Source organism: Rhopalosiphum padi, chromosome 3, assembly GCF_020882245.1.
Source record: "Rhopalosiphum padi isolate XX-2018 chromosome 3, ASM2088224v1, whole genome shotgun sequence".
Taxonomy (NCBI): domain Eukaryota; kingdom Metazoa; phylum Arthropoda; class Insecta; order Hemiptera; family Aphididae; genus Rhopalosiphum; species Rhopalosiphum padi.
This window is the reverse complement of record NC_083599.1, coordinates 59481792-59497989: the sequence shown is the minus strand read 5'-3', so window position 1 is coordinate 59497989 and position 16198 is coordinate 59481792. Positions and strand designations below refer to the sequence as shown.

General features: G+C 28.0%; 1 protein-coding gene across 1 annotated transcript; it reads right to left on the bottom strand.

Annotated features, from left to right (window-relative positions):
* Positions 1-9995: 9995 nt before the first annotated feature.
* On the bottom strand, positions 9996-10586 carry LOC132925249 (jerky protein homolog-like). The gene has a single exon (XM_060989657.1). It carries the CDS (start codon positions 10584-10586, stop codon positions 9996-9998), a length of 591 nt encoding a protein of 196 aa, XP_060845640.1.
* Between the last annotated feature and the right edge of the window lie 5612 nt (positions 10587-16198).

Here is a 16198-nt window from a genome sequence, read left to right as displayed (position 1 = left end):
TTTTTATTTATTGTCTATTTTCCTTAATAATATTTTGTCATTTTATCTTCCTGTAAATACTATTGTTTTTTTTTCTATTAGAAATCCATTTTATGGGATGGCATAAATGTACTCAAAATTAATGATAAGTTAAACCTATTCTGTCAAAATATTTATGATAAAATATTATTTACATTTTAATATAATCAGATTGAAAAGCACAATGATATTAGTGGATAAGCAGCTTATATATACATGTTCGGAATACTCAATACATGTATTAATCAATTTAAATGCTTATATAGTATACTTGAATGATCTCACATGTTAAGTGTTAATTATATTATTTGTTTATTTTTATGAAATCATGAAAATCGATAACAAACTAAATTATTTTTAATTCAACTGTTACTGTTCACATTTTGAATACATACATTATTATCAATGGTATAGTGGAGGGTATACGGCGTATACCCAAAACGCTAAAATTCTTAAATGCGTATAGGAAAGAAAATAAAACAAATTCGCGGGTATACGGTCGTATCCTTTTTTGGATGATAACCACAATTTATTAATAATATACATATAATTTGAACATTCTGATTTTTTTTTTATTCTTGTAACTCCGAGAGAATTGGTGTATCAGAATAATTAATTATGATTAATTATAAAATTATAAGAAATAGGAAAATTTAAAATTGTCCAAACATCATAACTTCTCAAATTTCTCATGGTTTATTTATTTATCATCAGAAGTCATTAATAGACTATAAACATTGAATACTACGTAAACATATTAAATTAGGTAGTAGATACTAGGCAATAGATACTGATAAGTGATAATACATGCTTGTCATTTATTTTATTTTATTTAATAAAACAAATATTAAAATTAAATTAATATTATGAGTTATGACGACGGCAATATGGTATATATAAGACATTCAGAAAATGAAATACAAAAATTGGGCCGTAGATTTTTATTAAATACATCTGGTACTAGTACAAGGAATGAGAAACTTTATTTATAATAACACAATGAATGAAGAAATACAGGAATTAAATATACTAATGTGAATGGGGATTTAGTTTAATGAACATAATATGTTCAGATCTAAGATCTAAATTGACAATAACAAATATAACAAATTTTATGTTTATCAATATAAATTGGCCACCTCTTAGTATATGGAACCCAACCAAATATGTTGGAAGCTGGCTGTTGCAGCATAGATCGGCCAAAAACGTTCAAGAAAATTGGAGCCAATAAAAAAAAAATTGAAACATTTTATAAATTATAAATAATAAATAAATACATTTGCTATAATGGAATTATATATTATTATGTATTTAAATATATTTATAATAATAGATAAATTTAAGTTAATTAGTATACGAGGGGTGTGGGGGCAGAGCCCCCATGTATTAGATATTTCTCAATTTAGGTGTATACCCAAAAAAATATTTACGACTTCACCACTGATTATTATATGTATAGAATTCTTACCACATCTGCAAGAAAATTAAAATCTTCATGGAAATCCCTGGTACTGTATTTTAAACAATGAGTTAAAGATTAATATATTATTCATATTATTATTTTTTATATTATATAATATGTAAACCTAGTTGTGTATTTTATGTGAACATTATTTTGAATAATTGGTATACATAAAAATACAAATAATTAAATTTTTTATTTATAAACAATATAATTAAATGTTTATTATCTAGTAAAAAAAATGTAGCTAACTCCTATTCTAGTTTGATTATATTCTAGTTCCTTTTGTTGAGATTTCTATGTATATATTTAATATTTATATTGTACATATAAAAAAATCATGCAATAATAGGTCTTTAAAAAAATAGATTTTACTTTTAAACATTGGCTACAAATATTATACATATTAAAATAGTATTACTCCTAAATAGTTTAGTCAAATAATTCACAAACAAAAAGCTCTCTTAAAAGAATAAATGAATAACTTATTCTAAAAAATAATTAAACAAAAATTCTTCTTAATTTCAGTTTATTAGTTCAACAAAAAATTTTATCAAAATTAAGTTAATAATATAAAAACATGCATTATTTATAAAAAAAAAATTAATTTGATAAAAATATTTTAAAAAAAAATGCCCCGAAAATAGAATATCAAAAATTTTTAGCAAGGCCGGGTATAGTTGCGATTAGTTGATAACGTCAAAACTGCTACCCGTGTTGTTGTTTTAAACGAACACACAATGGAGCAATGATAGTGAAGGATGTGCACAACAAGTTGCACACAAGTAAGTCATAAGCAAATTTTAGTCTTTGTACACTGTCGAAACAGGTCTGCCGTACGGCTGGACTGACGTCAACTACCGCGGGCGTCCTCGCATTTAACAGACATCGGTTCGGTCGTATATATATGTAGCAAGTCTGTCTCAGTCATGACAAGGTAGAGTACAAGCCGTCCATCAGCTCAAAAACGCGCTCTAGGTGTGGCGTATGGTCGTCAATGGCCAACTTGCTATGGACCACACTCCGCATAGAGTGCACTGCTGTTATCGAATACATTGCAGTTGCAGCGGCTCATGGCTACTATAATATTCATAGATTTTTACAAGTTGTTACACTATGCAACACCGGTATTATACAAAAAGGAATTGGCTAAAACAATTTTCGAATCAGTAATAATTCAATCACATAAAGTCAATACACATATATAGTGTCAAAAGGAAAAATCGGTTAAACAAACTGTAAGAAATAAAAAATACAAAAAATGATTTGCAATTATTTCGTGGTATTTTAAATCGATAGGATAAAGTGGGAGGAGGATACTATATGTACATTGCGCACGAGACGCGTAATTTTTAAATTTTTATATAATTACTAATTATGTAATACATACTAATAACGCTTTGGACATGATTTATAATTTATAGTCCATAAAGAGAAGTTGATTTGTTGGCATTAGATTGATGGGGAATTGCAATCAACATCCAGAAAAGTTGAGGGACGCGTAAATTGTCATTTGAGAAAAATGGAAGTTTTTTTTAATAGAAAAATATAAAACATAGACTAGGATATTTATGTTTTAGAATTCATTTTTTAACTATAAAAAGAGGAAAAAATTTGACCATGTAATGTCATTTTATTTGTGTTGTAACTTTTATTGTTTATACAAAAAATATATAATTTTTGTTTTAAAATTAATTATCTCTTATGTTTTTCGGTAATAGTGACATCTTAAAAATAAAAACGAAATTTTGATAGCCCCGTAATTTTAACAAATTTATACAGATAAATATGAAAAAATGTTACTTAAAAGAAATTATTTAAGCGATGATTTATATACATATTATAAAATTACACGTTTAAAATGTTTACATTATTTTAATTTACAAGCCTAAACTTATTTTGGTGAATTCTAGTTTTTTTCCATGGATTTGTTTATCAAAATTAATTTCTTCATCCTGATATATAGGTACATGAAGTGAAACAATTCATTTTTAGTATGGATCATTGGATCATGGTGGATTTTAAATACGTTTTCAATCTTCTTATAACTCCACAGATGTATATTGTGCACATTTAACACATAGACATAATATTATGTCTATCGTCTACACACATAAAACTGTGGAGTTGTTTTAACCACCAAATAAGTCAATTCCGTGCACATTCGAGCGTTAGATTTCGCCTAAGGATGAAGGAGTGTTAATTTGACTACGCCATGTAGTTAATAGTAACCACTTGGTTTAATTCATCTATGTTAGTTAGTTAATACAACGCCAGTTTCAGTTCTAATTTACTTCATAAAAAGTATCGGTATAACTACATCAATAATGTTATCTCAACTATTATAAGGAGTTAAAATTAATATTACTTTTATCCATCTATTGCAAAAAATTTTAAGAACAGTCAGAGATTCGAAACTTCGATTGGGGAAATTTCTAAGTTTTCCTATCCTAGCGCCTAACCTACTGAGCCACTACCTATCTTAATATTAGTAGTGGAAACACTGTTATCTAAATAAAGTCATATCTACAATTTACCTGTGTAATTATAAGATATTATAAAAAAAATTGTTGTAGGTAATTAACTAATGAACATACGCAGATATTTGATCACATTTTGGGGGGCTTAACATGTTTGTCTGATCCATGTAAACATATATTTTTAAACTCATCAACCTTGCGGTGTGGCTTGATTACATTTTGAGAAGGATTAAGCCCCCAATATTCACCTATGCTAATGAAGCAAAATAAAACGAATACGAATTGCCTCTCAATATATAATAGGTACCTTAAATTGTATCGTTAAAAAATAAATACAGATAAAAAATTTAATTTAATTTAATGTTACAAATTAAGTTAAATAACAAATAACAAGCTTAATATAATATAACAGGTATCTTTCATTGCATACTTTTTTATGCGATTAGATTCAAATAAAACAAACATTGAGAACAACTTAAATTAGTGCAATATCAATTATCATATCAACTAGGCTAGTCACAACAACGTGCATCGATGTTTATTTTAAGAGTAAAAATAATTCAGAATAACTCATTAACTTGTAGTCATTTTAATCCTCAAAACATGTTAAATTAAATAACCTGGATTCTCAAAATAACAATTTTTACGAGTTATTTCAATACCTTCAAATAGTTGAAATATTATATTTAGATTAACGCTCTATTGCAGTTGATTTAACCTACAAATGCAGTTTACTTCAATTATAATGCTTGACAACATAGTATGTAGTTAAAACAACTGTCCCATTTCTATGTGTGTATGTTTAACATACCTACTTCGAATTTACAAACATGCCAACTTTTATTTAATCTTAAATTAATGTTGTAATTTTAAAGTTTAGTTTTGATTGAATAGTGATCGTTTTAATGTGAAATACTGAAATGAAAATCTCATTTGAACAGAAAAAAAAATAGATCGCATGATATATTACATTTAATGAATACCTATATTATGTATTTATATAATGAATAAGTGCATACCTAATAGTCCATCGACAATGTTAGCTGAACGTCTGAAAATATAAATTTATCTAACATTAATTTCTTGTTCAAATTATAATTAATCAAGATTTATTAGATCTTAAATTCTTAATATAATCGTTTCTTAATCAGTACCTATTTGAAATTTATTGAACTTCATATATTTTTTTTTAACATACTGTTAATTACCTAAATATAAAATTTTTTAAATTCTAGCTTTATTCAACCATGAAATATAGATTAAACGACATACATTTAATGTTTGTTTTATTTTTAAATGAATAGGTATACCTAATATTATAGTTCAATCAAAATTATGATTATAATTTTATTATTCTATATAATGAATAATGATGTTATATTGTTATAGGTACTATAGGTTATACTTATAGGTTTAACTAGAAATAAATGACAATACATAGTTTTATAATAATATATTTATTATATTACAAATTTACAAGTGGGATAGCGAATAATAATCATTATTATTTATTATTATTATTATTATTTTTTTGAAATATTGAATTATTATTTGGTATACAATTAATTAGAACAAACAAAGTAAATGATAAAAAAAACATGTTCACAAATCTTGTGATAATAACGGATAAAATATTTAAATTTAAGATAAACAAAATAAATGTATACCTGCATAATATCATGTATACATAAAAAAAAAATTGAAAGTAGATTCCTACTGTGGTCGACTATGGACGACGAGAGAAACCACATCTTTTATGTCCAACGACGTCGAGCCTCTTGTCCATAATAAAATAAATTATTTTGTCATGCTCTTGTCTAGAAAATCCACTTCTTGCACGAGCCGTTCGCGCCAGCATTATTTTATCGTGTTATCAGTAAATCAATATTTGATATTTATTGACTAAAATTTTAATGTTTTTTTACTTTATTATTTTAAAAAGTGGAATCACGGTCATATTGTGCTTTTTAACTAAGGTAAAAGTTCTTTAATACTAAGGTATGATAAATGTGAGCTTCCATATTCAAAATATAAATACGAACTGATGGAATGAAACAGATCCAGTGTTAACTAAATCAAACCGCAAACAGATTAGAGGTTCGCGAACCTCAGCGAACGGATTATTTAAAATGAAAAGAATACACGCTAAAATTAATTGTAAAACTAGTATTACATTTCTGGTAATAAACAAATTTGGGAATGCGTTTACCTACAATACTTTCAACTGCATTAGTACGGGATGTTGCATTAAGAAAAAAAGATATTTCAGTTATATTGTCAACAAATATACGACATTTTGTTACTATTACATCCACGTTGCGATACTAAATTTAATTTATGCGCAAAACATTGAGTAAATAATGTATTAGATGCAATTTGTTTATTCGAGCTTGTAAACCATTTAAATTCCCAGCCATCACACTTGGTGATGTAAATATTACTTTTTTTATGGTAATATTGGGGAATTTATTTTTCAATAGCTAAATAGTAAATACCCAATTGAATAAAAAAGCAATATTAATTATTATTCATTATTAAAATAATAAAATACCTAAATGATAATTTAGGCTACGCTGAACTCTAAACTTCTATTATTTTTTTTCAAGAAAATTCAATTTATTTCTATGTAAATATTATTTATCCTTGTATAAAGCATTGAAATATTTTCTATACAAATAGGCAGCCTAAAATTGTGTGTAGTAGCACACACTATGTGCATTAGCCAATATGAAATGTGCAGTAGCAAATTTAAAAGTTTACAATACCTACTTTTATAAGTTTAATTTGATTAATTCTGATTATTGAAAATTAGTATGTATTCATTCAAAATTCTTAACACTAACACTATTATTTAACTGTTATTGTTTAATAATACAATAAGTAAATTAACCCAAGTATTTAGTTATAATTTTATAATTTCTAGTCAATTATCAAGGTTTATGGAGGATTTTCAATGGTTGTATATATAATACAACTAACTATGCAACAAAGTCATATGTGATATGTGGCATGCATACTATTAGTTCTATCTAGCTTCATTTTTTTTAAATATTTTGGTGTATGAAATTAAGTGTGCAGTAGCAAAATACCCTAATTTTAGGCCCTTCAATGAAATTGCCAATAAAGGTATTTATTACATATTAAAAATGGTTATCAAAAGTACAAAGCTAAATAATATACTATATATATATTAAATAAGGAAATAGAAAGTTAAAAATAATAAAATAATTTTTTTGATATATTTAATTTAAAAAAAAGCAACAAATGAAGTCAGTCTTGAGTTTTGTTGGATCACAAAATTTTATAACAATTTAATATACACATGACATCAAAAAACAATATTAAAAAAAGAAATAGTAACTTTCAGTATAAAATTAATATACAAATTATTAACAGAATAAAAATATAAGTAATAAGTAATAACATAATATTATTGAAACAAATAAATATTAAAACAAAATACAAAAAAAGGAACTTTCAATCAACATTATAAAATATTAAATTGTACAAATTATCAACTAAATAAAGACATTAATTTAAGTACTCGAGTTTTGAGATCATCAGATGTTAAAAATTCTATTTCAACTTCAGATTCTGACACACATTCAGATGTTTCATCATCAGCATATGGAATTACAAAACTTTCATCATCAGAATTTTCTTCATCTTCAACCATTTCATAACCATTTTCATTTATGTTCAATGGCATTGGCATATCATTTAATTCTAGTGATGAATTCAATGTAGATGAAGCACAAATCAATTTTAATGTTTTAGGTTTCGGATTATTGTTGATCAACTTCCAATTATGGCTGATATAGGTTATTTTATCAGACTTATTACATGTTAGTTTGTTTCTTTTTTTGTGTGTTTATTCTCATAAGTATTGAATGAGCGTTCTGTGGCAGCTGATGTAGTTAGAGCTAATAAAATACTTGTAGCTAATGATGAAAGAATAGAAAAGGAACATAAACCATTCCACCACCATACTACAGGTTTCATTGAATTTGCTGATTCCCATAAATAATTTTTTAACTAAAACCCTGATGATTTTGTTTTATAATTAGCCAACTCGGACATTATGATATTAGTATTTAAACCTCTGGCTTTTGAAATATTATAGATAAATTAATTAGCATCAATATATTCTTCAGGAGAAAGTGAAATTCCTTGGTCACAAGGATTGAGTACTGTTACTGCCAAATGTTTTATTATATTTACTTTTCTTTTATGAAAAATAACACACATTTTTGAGGAGTCAGCTATTGACAAATGTGATGAATCAGTGGTTTTGTTTAAGCAAGTTTAAATTTCTATAATAAATTTGTAAACCGTATGGATATTGCATGCATCTGACTCTAATAAAGTTATACATTTAACCATAGGTTTTAATAAATTAATACAGTTTTTAGCATTAACCCAAAAACCACTATCATCCAACAAAAGCTTTTTAATAGTAGTTGACAATGTTTCTTCATGGACAGCTAAAATCTGTAAACCAAATTTAGTCGAATTTTAACTTTCAAGATAATAAAAAAAAACTAGCCCATTTTGTTAAAGATGGTAATCTTAGATACAGATTTTGGATCTCCTGCTATTAAACTAACTGATTATACATTTTGATCATTAGTTATCAAGTCTGAAATGGAAATCATTAAAATATTTTAAGCACGGATATAGTATCTATATCCGTGGTAACAAGTTGATGCAAAAGTGGTTTTCTAATTTACAGTGTCGTCAGTGCCGATAAAACATGCATTGTTTAATATGATCAACTAAATATTCAGATATATACGAAATTATTTCATTTTATATGATTTTTTATGTACCTGTAAATTTCTTCTGCAAAGATTTATAATAATTTTGTACTACTAATGTGCATCTACTAAAATGTAATTCAACTAATTCTCTAAAATTGCCTTTATTTATGGAATTTGAGCTTTCATCATGCTAGCGAAATGCCAACTCTTGCTTTGCCAAAAATAATACTAAATCAATTATGAGTACCATACATAACCTATTTAATCTCACATTTTCATTAAAACATAATTTAAATAATTTGCCATGCTCACTTAGTATATCTATAGGTAGCACTAGTAGTATTTTTTTCTATTTTTTTTAGATTTAAATAATTGTGTACACGATCTTTGAAAACTTCGTGTCTCAGAATACTTCTAGAGAGATTTTTAAAATCAGCGTATCCTAATGTAATCCAAACAGAATTTGACTGACTCAATAAAATGCATGGCCAACAGAATAACCTCTGTAAATAAAAATTGCCACACACCTAAGGATGTTTAGTAGGTATATACATTTGAAATTTGAATTGAAGAACCTACAAAATACTTTTGAGCCATTTTTGTTTGCAGACAAGTATGTCAGAGGAGGAGTTGGTTTACTTTGCCTAAGTAAATCGTTTTTGTCAAATGTATTCCAATGCCTGTAAGGATGTTCTAAAAGCAATACAATAAATAGCGTTCTTGGCGCCAGTGTAGGGGGTTCGTCACAATCACCATCCGAATCCTCGTTCAGTTTCTTCACCATTATTTTCCAAAACAGCGGTAATAATCTGGTCGTCATTGAGCTCCTCACTAGTTTCACAGTCTTTGTCACAATCGGCAATCCACTCCTCAACTTCACCGGCAGGGACATTCATTTGTACGCTTTGTAGGTCTTTAATGATTTCTTGTGTTTCGTTGTTTTTCTCATCTACGATCTGGTCACTTTCAGTCATAACTTCCGGCCAAAGCTTACGCCAAGATTTTTGCAAAGTGTAAGGTTTAAGTTCCTCCCATGAATCAGCAATTGTATAGATATCATCTTTGATGTTAAAGGATTTCATTGATTCAAATATGTTAAAACCTTCTTTGGACTTACCGCCTCTTTAACCATTCTATAACTCCCTGATCCATTGGTTGGATAAGTGATGTGACATTTGGTGGTAAGAAGATAGCTTTTATGTCCCTTTTCACTAATTCCTCCTCAGATGGATGTGATGGTGCGTTATCCAACAGAAATACAGCACGAGCAGGGACCTATTTTTGATTCAAGTCCGTTTCAACAGATGGAACAAACTCGTCGATAAACCAAGATTTGAAAAGATAGCAATCCATCCAAGCAGATTTTTGATTGCGATAATAAACTGGCAAGGAAGATAAATTTATGTTTTTGAATGCCCTAGGCTTTTTAGATTTACCAATAACGAACAGGGGAAGCTTGTGTGTCCCATCAGCGTTGCTGCAAGGTGCAATGATTAGCCTATCTTGTATAAGTTTCGTTCCTGCCACGGTATCATTTGATGAAGCGAGTGTTTTATTTGGAAGCATTTTATAGTTTAAGCCTGTCTCGTCAATGTTATAGACTTGGCAAGGTAACAGTTCATATTGTTCGACAATTTCTCGAAACTTCATAGCAAACTTCTTGGCCGCCTCAGCATCAGCGGATAGTTTTTCTCCAGTAATTGAAACAAACCGGACGCCATGACGGGTTTTCCAGCGATCAATCCAGCCTTCACTAGCGGTGAACTCACTTCCGGCTTCTAGTTTTTTGTGCAAAGCTATTGCCTTTTCTTTTATTATGGGCCCAGATATCGGGGTACCTTTCCTTCTTTCTTGGCAAAACCACATCCACAATGCATTGTCAAGCAGTTCATGTTTAGGCTTTTTCAATGTTTTGCGGACAAGCGATAAGGAATATTAAACTAGCAATTAATTTTATATAATATCTATTATAAAGTGGAAAATCCAAATTGTATTTTTAAATTACGTAGTATTCATATCGATAATACTATGGTCAGATCAACGGAGCGGCGGACGAGAGGGGTTCTACTGTAATTATAATTCATAATATAAATAATAAATATATAAATATATATAATTGTTATTGATAATAACTTATTTTGTGACAACATGCAATAAAGTAGGGATTAACTCTTAGATCATAAACAATATGATCTAAATATTAGTTAAGTAGTACATGCTGAATGCCAAAACTCTATTTGTTTCCAAAGAATGATTATCAGTTAGCCGCTAAGACGCTGTGAGTAACATCCTGTGACGTAATAGCGTAACCAATCTCTTCATACTTAAATGTTTCCTTGTAGACTTTTCCAGTAACAGGTTGATTAATTTGTTCGATCATATTTATCCTTAGGAAATGACTCATTCTGTGGTAACTGGTAGTTCAGATTAAGTAGGTTGCATTGGACCTTTCTTAATGAGAAATTCGATTATTTCTTGTGGAAGATTAGGCAGTATACAGAAAGTACTAGGTTCATTTGAGAGTACATCCAAATTATCAGTGTTATAAATGGTTTAATAGTCTATATATTCAGCACTCAATGTTTTTTCACAATTAAAAAAAATATATATATATTAAAACTAATTTTATAAAGCCTTCCAAGTCCAACGATAACGTTTGGAATCATGTATTTCAAAGATGTATAAAACAACCCGCGATTTCTCAATAATGACATAATACACATAAATAAATAAAAAAAATGTCTACTCTTTATAATGGGAATACGGTTGTTTCTTATCTGTATGTTAAAGTGATATTAAATTTTTGTTTTCTTTTTGCTTATCAATTAACCACGACGCAAGAAAGCAAAACTATGAATATTGTTAAAGTTATTAAAGCTAAGTTATTTAACTAAATCACTAAATATATATATATATATCGTGTTAAAAATTACTCCATATTTCTAGTTAAAGTATTATTATAAATTTAATTTTTTTAGCTTTTATGTTTACTCTACACTCTCACGAGGTTACCTCGTCACGGAGTTGAGCAAGGTGAGGTGAAGCAAAACGCTCACACTCACGCCAAAGCAACGCGAGGCAACCACACTTTCATTGTATTCAGTTGCTCGTACTCAGTGGTGTAGTGGAAGGTACACCGAGTGCACACACCTCCTAATTTTATAATAATGCGTGTATGATTTACCGCTAAATTAAAAACAGTTTTTACTATTTTTTCTTTATCAATTACACTTCTTTCCTTTAACTTAAATTTTTGTTGTTGAGTTGAAGTTTTTTCTCGTAATAGTTTTCGAGAATTGTATTCCTCTCTTTACTCAATACGCCAAGGTCTGTTGTAGCTTTTAATGATTCTTCTCACCGCTGTCTTTTGTTGTACAATTTGTTAGTTGGTTTACTTCGCAATTCCGCAGTCTTAGTACTTAATAAATCTTTGTACCTGAAGTCAAAATCAAGAATAAGTATAGTATTCAGTAATACTACTTCCACCACATATCATTGTTAAAATTGTTATTCACTTACTCTTACAAACTAAATTTTACTTAAAACCCCCATTTAGCCAATGTATCATAAGCATCAATTACTGTTATTATGATTCTTGTTCATGCTGTGTAGTATTTTCAACACCAAAAGTAGAATCATCAAATTAATTAACACATACATTATTTTAATGTGTATTAAATATTTTGGAAAATATTTGGAGCTAATAATTCTTTATTTATTTAATTCATGTAAATTCTTTCGTTTGCGTTGAATTTTGTTGAGTAATAAAGTTGACTAATAACGGTGCTGCTGACGTTGGTAATAGAAGTGCATATCTAAAATATAGAAAACCCTTTTAGCATTAGGCCATAATTTCATTTTATTGATATTTCCTACTAAACCACACATTTGTGTATACAAATGGTTATCTCTAATCATAATATTAATTTTTATTTTTGTATTTACTGAAAACTAGCATACAAAAATGTGTGGTACTTTTTTACTTTTTTTTTATTAATATTGTTAATTGTTGATGTGTAAAATAAAGAATGGATTTATTATTACAGAATCGTATGCATTTTGATACCTAATGAGCCCATTCTGAAACGTATAAAACATTTGAAGAAAAAAAATCCAGGATTTAAAGAGGCTAATAATTTACCTACACCAAAGTGTAGATTGGTTGACAATGGTTATAAAATTGAAATAATATTCAGTATGTAGTAACAAAGTTATTCACCTACACAAAAATGTAGTGAAGTGCTGAAAAGGCATTTTAGATAATATCAACAATGAAATTATTAGTAATTACTAATTACTTAATCAAAAAATTAAATCAATAATCTGTATTTTATATATTTAAGTTGTTGAAGTTGGCGGCTTTTGAAAATTAGATGTAACAGAGATTCTATTGTTCACGGGTCTCTTGTTATTCGTACTTTTCCTATAATACCTACCTACTAGGGATTCATCCAACTTGTTGAGTGGTGTAGCTATTGATTCACCGTCACCAGTAGTTCGAAAATTTAGATTCAATTTTGCCTTTTTGGATTTTGGATTTGCTTTCATATCGTGTCATGTCTGAATTATAATTAAATGTCTTGTTCATTATACTAACTTTTTTTTTTTTAATTGTCGAATAAATTATAAATGAACTAATTAAAAATATTTAAAAATTGAAATACTTACTCGACTTCAAACTTACCATTCTTTGATTGGTCCCGGTATACAATTTAATAATGTTGTAAGTTCCTGCCATAGATTTGTCTCTTTCTCATTGGTTAATGAGGTGCTAAATTTAGCTTTGGCGAGATGAGGATGCGACTCCTTAAAATCTAAAATGGTTGTTTTTGGTCGCCAGTTACAGAGCCAGATTTAAAAAATATGAAGAAATATAAGAACTAACCTTCGTTTGCGGGCAGTATTGTCAATAATATATTATTTTTATTTGCAAAATCTTGAACCTTTTGCTTGAGCAACATATCTTCGTCTGCCTGATCTTCAACTTCCTCGTTAAGTGCTTTAACAATACTTTCAAAATTATTTATTATAGATTCACAGTTTTTAAATCGGCAAAATTATCGAGTATCACATACCTACCCCAATAACAGTACTCTTAAATAAACCCAGTTTTTTTTTTAATTTCTATAAGTTTAGTATTCTTTGATGGCCGTGAAAAGTGTACATACACTGCTTCCAATATATTAAATGCTGCCTGAGCACTCTGTCCACATACATAAACAAAAAATATTTATTTTTTTTGATTGGTTGATCTTAAATAGTTCATTACTCTTTTAAGAATTGAAAATGATCTCTCATCCGAACAATTTGTCAATGCAGCTGAAATATATATTCTTAAAACTGTAAATTAGGGAACAACTCATCAAAATTATTATTCTTTATAAATAAATGCATATGTAGCACTGAGTGATTTTCAATATTCATAAACTAGTCAAATTCTATTTCTTTTGATAAAAGGATTACAAAATGGTTGCATTCGTCTGTTAAAATTGAGTCATTTTCAATATTCGAAACAAACCTAAATAAAAAATAAGAAATGTATAACAATATATTTTGATTAATAATATAACTATTCATTATAAATTTGTAAGAAATGTAAAGTATGAAAATGATTCTAACTTTTTGGCTACACCATTGGAAGTGTCTCTGATATCTTAAGTGTAGCCAGGATTTTGTAAGAGGGAGGGGGGGGGGTTAAGTGTAAATTAAACAATTTTAGTTAGGTTTGTTTCCCAATTGAACTATTCAAGAACAAAGTTCAGTTATGAACTTGTGATTATAAAATATTATAATAATAATACCTCAATTAGAAAATTAATTATTTTTTATTTATACATAGAATTAATTAATCAAAACTATAATATTTATTATTTATTTACAATAAAGTATTTTTATCATTTTTATTTTTTAATAACGCCTTCCGGCTGTAATATTATTTCTTTATAAATATTTAAAAGTGCCAAACCGTTTAATCTATTTTCGCAAGTCGTGTTTCGTAAATAGTCATTAATCGTTTCAACGTAGAAAAAGACCTTTCACTACTGGCAGTAGTAACTGGAACGGTAGCTAAGACTTGAAGCAATTTAAAAGCTGATGGGAAAATTGTTTCATTACATTCTTGAAGAGCGTCAAGTGCATTTTTTGGAAAAACTCGTGTCTGTACAAATTTTTGTTGCCAAGTTCTTATTTATCCGACTGCAGCTAATTTATTGCAGTTCAAATCATCTTGGTAGGTACATTTCAATTAGTTGTTTTATATTATCTTCTTCAAATTCGTCATTTGAGGAAGGTAGAAGACAGGTAAAATTTTTAAGCATAGTTTTATAATATAAAAATCGCTCATTTAGTTCATTTATAAAACTATCAATAAATAGAATAAATAGAGAAATCCTAAAGTAATCTTCAGGAAAATTTTCTTGTACATTACAACAATTTTTTTGAACATTTGTTCTACGGAGCAAAGAAATTTCAATATTTAATATATCACATTTCGTTTTAACTTTATCAAATATACTTTTAAATTCACTTTCTGCGTTATTCTTATATTTTCAATAATACATTTAACACTATCCGCATTCGCGATAGCATCAATCAGATCTATATTTTAAGTTTGGAGATGTTTATTTAGTGGCAAGCTTATACCAAATATTTTTGCTAACACAAATGTTGCTATAAATTCTGGCTGTTTAATAGAGCATAATAATTGATATGCTCCTGATGAAGAATCATTATCAAACCAAGAACATACTTTTGTTAGGCCGTCAATAATAGCATCAAATAAATCAAGAAAAACAATTATAGAATTATGACGGTCCACCCATCTAGTAGGACAAAGTAATTATAAACGTTTAGCATTTGAAGAAAGACATATAGAAGATATCGATTTTGTTAAGATATTATTTCTTTTGGGATGAAATTTTCTGAATAGTTCCTGTGCTGTTCTTAATGGACTGAACATTACAAGCCTCTAAAATCGCCAAATTTAAACTATGGGAACTACAATGAATATAATGAGCAAGAGGGTAATTTTTGGTTACATGAGCTTGGACACCATTAAAGTTCCCCTCATAGCGGCAGCACTATCATATCCCTGACCACGTAGATACTTCAACTTAAGCCCTAATTCTTTTAAGTTAAACAAAAGATTAGTTGCTAATCCTTTTCCAGTAACATCATGAACAGGAACGAATTTTAAAAAATCTTCTCTCATCTCTTTTTTGAACATGTTTAAATATCAAACACATAACGAGAACTATTCAATTCCAGAAATATCTGTTGTTTCATCAGCCAATACCATGAAACATTTTGCACTATTAATCTTAGAAACGAGTTGTTCGATGATCATACTAGAACATGTATTAATTATTTCATTTTGAGTTTTTGGATTTAGGTATGTCGCATATGTGGAGCTGTCTCTAAATAATTGGATAAATTTTTATCATCAACTTCAAGTGAAAAAATAAAAATTTGACTTGAAT